Genomic DNA, 9,415 nt, shown 5'->3' on the forward strand with positions numbered 1-9,415 from the left:
GATTACTCGATTAATCGTAAGAATAATCGATAGATTACTCGATTACTAAAATATTTGTTTACAACAGCCCTACTTTTAACTACTTTGACTTCTGAACCAAGAATTTAAGGATGTTTTAAATATTTCTCTCAAGCTAAAGATAATTTTCTCAAATTAGCTTGACTTGACCAAATAGAAACCATGACTAAACTGGTAAAAACAAATAGGGAAAACAATTCCAGTCGCTTTGTTCAATAATCCCATCCCTCAATTCTGACTTCCATCATGGCGCCTTGAACGATTTAGTGCCCAACTACCTGTCCCCTCTCTGCCTTTGTTTATTTCAAATCCATTGTGAACGGAAGAGTTAGAGGAGCAGCCTCAATCAGAAAAACAACTTTTGGCCAGAAAAGTTTTATTAATGAATCACATCAGTGGGAGTCTAAACTGCCAAGGTAAATAAATACATTTCACAAGAAACAGAGCTGTCCAATATATATATATTTATATATATATATATATATATATATATATATATATATATATATATATATATATTATACATTGTAACAGCCTCTTTTCTCGAGGCCTTTTTTAGATGTAATTGTTGACTTTATATCATTCTTAGGTTACATTTGTTAATGTTAAATATATTTAATTAATGAAGAAATTTAGAAAATAAATCTGTCAGCAACATCTAGACTGATTTGGTTAAAGACAGGATGAGTGTTTCCCTTGTATTGTAACATATTGTTGAGCTTACAGAAAATCTTTCATCACATTGACTGGAATGTTTTTAATGAATCTTTTAATGACAAAATACAAAGTCAAAAAACACTTTGAGAATCCAAAACTAAATCTTTGTTTTTATATACATAAATAATTAAATTTAGTGTTTAGTACTTAACCAAATAAAAGGTGCATGAATGACATCAAAAACTAACAGACACTTTCAGTTCACACTGAGTTTCCTTCTACATAATATTGTCATAACTACAAGAAAATATGAAAACCTCACATTTCACTTTAATAATATTTTCCATTGCGACTGCTTAACTAACTCAAAAATTGCCATCTGTGTATTTTAATATTTTTTTCAAACTTTTAAAACAAAAATACATAAACCATAAAAGTATAAATGCAATTAAGATAGTAGTATTTTAAAATGACATCATGTTAAAAACATACTCGAGCAAACAAAGCATTTAATTTACCTAAAGTATGGAGTTAATCATTCAAATATTCTTCTTTTCCTGTTGTATCATCACGCTTCCTAATCCTAGTTACCGGTCCAGATTTTTAACTCTATTCCAATTTTAGCTACTTTTATTCTCTTTATCAAAGTGTGCTTTATTTCTTGGGTCTTGAAACAGTATATTATCGGGTTGACTGCAGCAGGAAGTAGACTGTACAGCAGGATTAATAAAATGCGAACATCTACACTAAAAGAAAATCCAACAAGGTTAGCTATATAAACAAAGCATCTCGGGAGATAGAAAAGACATGTTATGAATATTTGTGGCGTACAAGTTGCCAGAATTCTGCTGCGTCCTGCAGAATTAGACATTTTTAAAATGACTATAATAACGGAAACATACGAAATCAGGATAAATGCAAGGGGCACCAAGAGACAAAACATAGCGATACAAAGGGTAACAATCTGTGCAATCTTCCGATCATTTCCACATGCCTGATTTGTTATTGAGATGTGGTCACAGTAGCACTGGGTAATGATATTTGATTGACAGTAAGGTAAACTGAGAGCTTGAAATATTATAATCATCATCAAAGGCAGGGGCAAAAACCAAGCAGATCCACAAAGAGCAAATATGATATTGTTTGTGATTAGGACAGGGTATCGCAGTGGGACACAAATTGCTATAAATCTATCAAGAGCCATTACCAGTAACAAAAATGACATCACCGAGCCTAAATAGTGAACAAAGAACATTTGTGTAAAACACTCATAAAATGAAATGATGCTGTTTCCAAACCAATATTTTGATATGATCTTTGGGAGTGTAACAGTCCCAAATGATAAATCAGTCAGAGCAAGGTGACAAAAGACCAAGTATGTAGGTTTTTGAAGAGATTTTTCATAGATGACAAACACCAAGATGAAAATATTTCCTACTAAAATAGCCAGATACACTAGAAAAAGTACAGCTGATGCAGGGCTGTAGTAAGATGGTGAGAGTCCAGGGAACCCAAGGATGAAAAAGTTGTGTATCCTTGTGATGTTTGAGCTGAGCACCATTATCTCAAGTCCCTGTGAAGGAGTGTTATAAATTTATTCATTTTTAATTGTATTTGAAACACAACACAAATTTTAGTCAAAAATACAATTAATCATTATGCATCATCATGACTGAATCTGCTTAACTGTTTAATTTTAAAATACAAATTTTATCTTTTATGTTTCAAAATACTAATTTACAAGAATGCTTTTAGTTTCTGTAAATGAAATTAGCACATTAATGGAGGTGTTATCAATTTAAACCAAACTATGCAGTAATACAATGTCACAATGTTGCACTCATTGTAATATCCAAAAAGGCAAGTACAGTTCGAAATCTCACCTGACTAAGCTAGCTCAGCAGCTGAAGCCTCTGCAAAAGACTGGTTGTCTCTTATATCCAACCAGGTGAATCCTCTTAAGTCTTATTCCCAAATGAACCATAAAAGTTGTCTGACGTTTCGATTGTATTTTTTCTCATCATTCCTAACTCCTTTAAAATGAAAAGTCATAAACCAAGCATAACTTGGATTTAGACTAAAATAGTATTTTAGTTTGATTACAAGAAATGTTTTATTAAAGCTAAGATGACATAAAATAAAGGCGAAAATAAACTGAATGCTGATTTTTGTTAAATGAGAGGTCTTTGTAAATTTGAAAGGAGTAACAGTTGCACTTTGTAGTAGTTATTTATTTATGTATTTATTCTAGTGTCTAAAATTCAATAATTTGCATGTAACTAGTTTTTTATGTCTTATATGATTTTAAAATATTAAGTCACATTTTACTCAGTTACTCATGAGAGTAGTAGCCATTTTACAAAATACTGTTTGTTTTTCTGCAAGTAATTTCTTGGATGGTTACTTTTCACTTTTACTTGAGTAAAAACACTCATGTTACTCATTCTTGAGTACATTTTGAGTACTCTCTGATCATATCGGTGCAATTCTATGCAATCTGCCTGCCAGTCAAACAATACATAAAACATAAACAAAGGTAGCTACAATTCAAACAAACCCAAACAAACAAAACGTTCAGTTGACATGAATGTATTGAATAAGCAGAAAATGTTCTTGTTAGTTACCGGTCCAAATTTTTAACTCTATTCCAATTTTAGCTACTTTTATTCTCTTTATCAAAGTGTGCTTTATTTCTTGGGTCTTGAAACAGTATATTATCGGGTTGACTGCAGCAGGAAGTAGACTGTACAGCAGAATTAATAAAATGCGAACATCTACACTAAAAGAAAATCCAACTGTGTTAGCTATATAAACAAAGCACCTAGGGAGATAGAAGAGACATGTTATGAATATTTGTGGCGTACAAGTTGCCAGAATTCTGCTGCGTCCTGCAGAATTAGACATTTTTAAAATGACTATAATAACGGAAACATACGAAATCAGGATAAATGCAAGGGGCACCAAGAGACAAAACATAGCGATACAAAGGGTAACAATCTGTGCAATCTTCCGATCATTTCCACATGCCTGATTTGTTATTGAGATGTGGTCACAGTAGCACTGGGTAATGATATTTGACTGACAGTAAGGTAAACTGAGAGCTTGAAATATTATAATCATCATCAAAGGCAGGGGCAAAAACCAAGCAGATCCACAAAGAGCAAATATGATATTGTTTGTGATTAGGACAGGGTATCGCAGTGGGACACAAATTGCTATAAATCTATCAAGAGCCATTACCAGTAACAAAAATGACATCACTGAGCCTAAATAGTGAACAAAGAACATTTGTGTAAAACACCCATAAAATGAAATGATGCTGTTTCCAAACCAATATTTTGATATGATCTGTGGGAGTGTAACAGTCCCAAATGATAAATCAGTCAGTGCAAGGTGACAAAAGACCAAGTATGTAGGTTTTTGAAGAGATTTTTCATAGATGACAAACACCAAGATGAAAATATTTCCTACTAAAATGGCTAGAAAGACTAAAAAAAGTACAGCTGATGCAGGGCCATAGTAGGATGGTGAGAGTCCAGGGAACCCAACGATGAAAAAGTTGTGTACCCTTGTGATGTTTGAGCTGAGCATCATTATCTCAAGTCCCTGTGAAGGAGTGTTATAAATTTATTCATTTTTAATTGCATTTAAATGTCACCACAACATTAGTAAAGATATAATTAAACTTTATTATCATGCTGCTAAACAATTGAGTTAATTTTTTAAAATAGTATTAACAGTAAAGGTAATTTTACTTATATATAATTACCTATAATTGATGAATAAACTCAATAATGCACATGCAAAATTAACAAATGATATCTGACACTTTGTAATTCAACTCTTTCTATTTTAGAAACAAACTGTCCAGCAAATATTCTTTGCTCACAAGCTTATAGACATAATATAGTCCCTGATGGTAACTGAGAATGTTGTATACAGGAATAGACCAATCTTACCTCAGTAAGGCAGCTCAACAAGTGACAACTTGGAGTAGAGACTGGTTTACAGCTAATATCTGCTCGTTTTATCCAACCAGGTGCATCCTCAGAAGGTCTTATTCCCACATGAACAGTAAAAGTTCTCAGATGTTTTGAATGTGTCTTTTCAAATCATTATTATTGTTCCTATACCCTTAAAAATGACTTTCACTGTGCAAGATTATTCACCTTGTATAAGGTTCTATTTAGACTAAAAGAGTTTTATTTTTGGATTTACAAGCAATGTTTGTTTTTTATAAGGATTTTATGGCCCAAGAGACCTTGGTTGTGACTTGATGGCTGAACAGTAAAAAGGAAAACGAGAAAAAGGGGAGACAGACAGTAAATGGGGAAGGGGGTGAGCACTGGAAATAACCTTTATTGAACTTTCAAAAATTAAAGGTTTGAGAACAACTGGGTTTTAATAGTTCTACTAGTGTAGATCAATCTAATCCAGGTTTGATTAGCCTAAGTTATTCAAATGTTTAAACAGCAGACTAAAGAAGTTAATTGTAGGGCTGTTGTAAACGAATATTTTAGTAATCGAGTAATCTATCGATTATTCTTACGATTAATCGAGTAATCGGATAAAAAAAATTATAAAATGAAATATTGGTAAATCTGGCATAATACCGGTGTTACTATCAGATATCAATATCAGTCCAATTTTTCATATTTGAGCATCCCTAACAGTTGCTTTTTTGTAGTTTAGAAAACTAACCTGTAACAATAATAGCTCACTTTCTAAGTTAACCAGAAGAAAAGTTATAGAAAAATCTGAAATTATATTGAATTTAATAACAAAGAGGCAGGCTCACAAATATGCTTATAAAAAATGTCTACAATCCAGCTTTTAGTTTATGTATTCATCTTCAGTGAGTTTAATAGATTAATTAAACTCACCTTGCCACCTAACCTGTCACGCTTTGGGTTTGAAAATACGGGAAATGTCGTCTGGAGTGGGAGGAGAGGGCGAATGAACGAACGTAAGATGGGGTGGAGGGGAGGAAATAGACCAGCGGACTGACGAACCGTTAGACCGGGGGACGAACACGGGGGGAAGTAATACGGGATATTTACGACACCTTCACTGGTCACACTCAGAAACTCATCTACCAGCCATGTACGATGCGCTCCGCCACCCGTTTCTTCAGACCGGGATATGAAATTTATTGTGCGGTTCGTCGGTAAAGCTACATTTACACGGTAAGCATCAGCTACTCAGCCGCCCGCCCTGTTCAGTCTATCCGCTCACCTCAGCGCTCTTCCCGCCGTTCGCTTTCAACCAGCAGCCCCGGAGGAGAAATGCTGCCGTACTCCAGGCATTCCCCCAGTCATTTTAAGGATGCTTATTGGTTCCCCAAAAACGAAAAAAAAGTCGGGCATTATCATCAATCAATAAAATCCCCACGGGCCAATCTTGAAGATTGGACTTTATGCCGCTGAGACTTAGCTTTTGTCAACAACAAAGAGGTGGAAGTGAGAGCTCCGCGCAATGCAAATGAAGTCCCGGCCGGAACACGGTGCGCTAACTAATAAAACATAAATTAATGAAGCTTCGAGGCAGGTAAATTTTCCTCGAGGAATTTTAGTAATCGAGGTACTCGAATCATTCGAGGAATCGTTTCAGCCCTAGTTAATTGTAGTGAAAAATTAAGTCCAATCGTCCTTTAATTACTTTCCGAGTCAGAAACTTCAGTCTGAAGCCAAGTTCAGCTTTGTATCATCCTGTTCATCCAAATCCAAGAGGCCTCTCCATTCTGTTAAATAAATAGCAAGACAATATTTAGCACAGATAGTTTTAATTTATTCATCTTTAGGAATTGGTGAAATGCTTTGGCCATTTAATATGCACTGTATGTCTGAAGTGCAGTAGACTACAATTCGAAAACCGTACAGAAAATTGATGTCATCGTTCACAACTCCTTCTGTTCACTGATTGGCCCATTGAAAATCTGCCAGAAGGAATCCAAGCGAAGTTGAGAAAACAGAGACTGTGCTGTAAGTGAGATTTTATTCAAGTGGAATTGCACAGGAAAGCAATGGGCAGGCTACTTTTCAGTGTGACAAATGGTACAAAACTAAAGCCTGCAAGATTTTTTGGAAGTGTGACTGAAAGAATACTATTTGTGTACTTGATGCTGGATGACTCTAGGGCAGTTTCTCAACCCTGGTCCTCACCGCCCCCCTGCTCTGCATGTTTTAGATGTGCCTCTGTTCCAGGACAGCTGATTCAAATTATTGCATGACCATCAAGTACTGCAGAAGCCTGTTAATCACCCAGAGATACAATTCAGGTGTGTGGCAGAAGGGAAGCACCTAAAACATGCAGGACAGGGGGGCGGTGAGGACCAGGGTTGAGAAACACTGCTCTAGGGTGAGCAACTGTAACCCACATAAAATGGGAATGCCTCTTTAAGAAACAGAGATTAGGGAAGCTAGGTAATCTACCTAGTCAATAGAAAATTTAATTTTTTGGATGAATCCAAAAGATTTAAAACTGAGAACTAGCTCTTGGCCAAGTATTATTATTATTTCTTGTATTTTATTGTGTGTAATGTTATTTTCTTAATTGTGTGTCTTGTACAATTTATTGTCAATTTTATGGCTTATTTCACTAAGGCCAGTTCTTTAAATTCATTCAACTGCCTTTGTGTGTCATGTAAACACCCCACTGTGCTTCGATGCCCGAACCTATTGGCCCATTCTTCTAAAATATATAATACTCTTCTCTACTGTGTTACACGACCATTACGGACACCAGGAATTGCAAGGTACATGTTTGTTGAAAAGAGAAAATGTTTGAATGATTTGTCTGGAGGAGGGAGAACACCAAGCCATGGCCGGATCCACACTGGAAAACAGTGTGGAATCAGGTTCTTGCTTTGTGAAAGGAGAAAGCAATCGAGGAGAGGTACGAGCACCAAAGATCTGGCGGTTGACTTCTTGGTGTTTAGGTAATACTACCGATCAATCGTGATCTGTAGTGTTACTCTCCTTAGCAGGAGGAGATGGATCGTTGGAGGGTGGACAGGCGGGCGAGAGTACTGGAGATGAACCACAGATGGGTGACCTGAACAGGAGCAGCAAGGAGGACGAGAGCAAGACACCGGGAAAGAAAATCCATAAGGCTGAAGGATCAGCGTGAAATGAAGAGATCAAAGGCAAGTTATATAACAAATAGTTTGTGGGATGACCAAGTCCGCTGTAGTTACCACAAGTAACGGTAAACAATCTGGCGTGTGTCTCTGGGAACTCACTCCTCTTATTGATAAGGGTATGCACTTGCAACCTGGAGAGGAAGAAGAGAGAGCGGAGCTCAAGAAGCAGCACATCAGGGTGTTTTCACGACAGTACTTGTTCTTAAGAATTTAAAGGGACATAACTGCTGTCTTTAATTGTGAAAGGCTAAAAAATACACAATTGCGAAATATGTAGATTTTTCTTTCTGACTGCAACTTTACAAATACTTTTCACCAAAAATACCTCCATACCAAACTTTGCAAACAAGTCAGTGGTACATGTAATTTACATATTTTGAACTTCCCAAGACCTACACCAAACCCTCTTGGATCCATGCCCAACTATAAACAGTAAGGGAGCCTTCTTGAATTGATCTTGAAATTCTGATGGTTTATAACCTATGCATGATAAAGTGCATTATGCATAGGTCATTTTGTTGTATAAAAATTTGAGTTTGGTCATAAATCATGGGGGATCTAAAGTTATGAAAATCCTGACTTTTTGTGCATGTTGAAGGGGGTGGAGCCAGGCCTCAACATTTGACTACTCAACAAAGAAAAAAGAAAAACTCTTACAATGCGAGTCTGAAAGGCCCCTGAACACAGAGGCCTCATTACACTTCCCTAAGAGACAGTTTAATGTTTACTTCTAAAGGTTCATATTTGGTGCCCTTTACCTAAACAACATATAACTTTGCCCAGTGACAGAAGACAAGTTCATGTAACTTGTTGTCTAAGCCCCATAATACCATTAAAAAAGCTGAAAATTATATTTGTCTAAGCTGGCATATTAATAAGAATGTTTATTAATGTGAGATTTAGTTTTGTTTCTTTATTTTTTTTCCCCAAAGATTTATTTAAAATTTAATTTAAAGTCAATCTTTAAATTTTTAAAGACTTAAAGATTTAAATATTTAAAGATTTACTTTAAATTAAATTTAAAGTAAATCTTTGGGGAAAAAAAGATTTACTTTTTTTTCCAAAAAAGGTAAATCTTAATATAACTGCCATTTTTATAACTGCCATTTTTTTCCTAGTAATCAGTCAGCAAAAATCTCAAGGTTGGCAAACAAATCTTGGACAGCTGTTCTGCAGACTACAGCCACAATATTTAACTTTGGTTTAAATATTCCTACAGCTGTATACTTCATCTAGTGTTTTTCTTTCTCTTCATAATGTTGTTTGTTCGGGAATGTTCTCTGTCAACTCTCTAAATCTTTAATAGACTTGCAGAATTTCTGATTAACTTACAGATATGAATACAGTAAAAATTCTGAAAATATTTTAATTTTCTTAAAGCCAACAAGTATGTGAGTAATGCGATCTATCAAATCAGCATGCTGAAAAGAAATTGTGAAACAACCCACTGTTTGATGATGATCTCATTTTATTTAAAAAAAAATTAATGGATAATTGACATGACACGGTTAAATATGAAGATAAAGATACCACTTATAATTAATGTGCTGGTCTGTTCATTGTGAATTGATGAAACCTGGACTTTTCTTTGTAGAATTG

General features: G+C 35.1%; 2 protein-coding genes across 2 annotated transcripts; both read right to left on the reverse strand.

Moving 5' to 3' along the window:
- Positions 1-1,159: 1,159 nt before the first annotated feature.
- On the reverse strand, positions 1,160-2,236 carry LOC103140722 (olfactory receptor 2AT4-like). The gene has a single exon (XM_007555983.2). It carries the CDS (start codon positions 2,234-2,236, stop codon positions 1,259-1,261), a length of 978 nt encoding a protein of 325 aa, XP_007556045.1. The 3' UTR covers positions 1,160-1,258.
- Positions 2,237-3,291: 1,055 nt separating this feature from the next.
- Positions 3,292-4,269, reverse strand: LOC103140723 (olfactory receptor 52K1-like). Its single transcript, XM_007555984.2, has one exon. The coding sequence runs from the start codon at positions 4,267-4,269 to the stop codon at positions 3,292-3,294; it is 978 nt and encodes a 325-aa protein (XP_007556046.2).
- Positions 4,270-9,415: the final 5,146 nt, after the last annotated feature.

This window comes from Poecilia formosa, unplaced genomic scaffold, assembly GCF_000485575.1.
Source record: "Poecilia formosa unplaced genomic scaffold, Poecilia_formosa-5.1.2 Scaffold74, whole genome shotgun sequence".
Classification (NCBI taxonomy): domain Eukaryota; kingdom Metazoa; phylum Chordata; class Actinopteri; order Cyprinodontiformes; family Poeciliidae; genus Poecilia; species Poecilia formosa.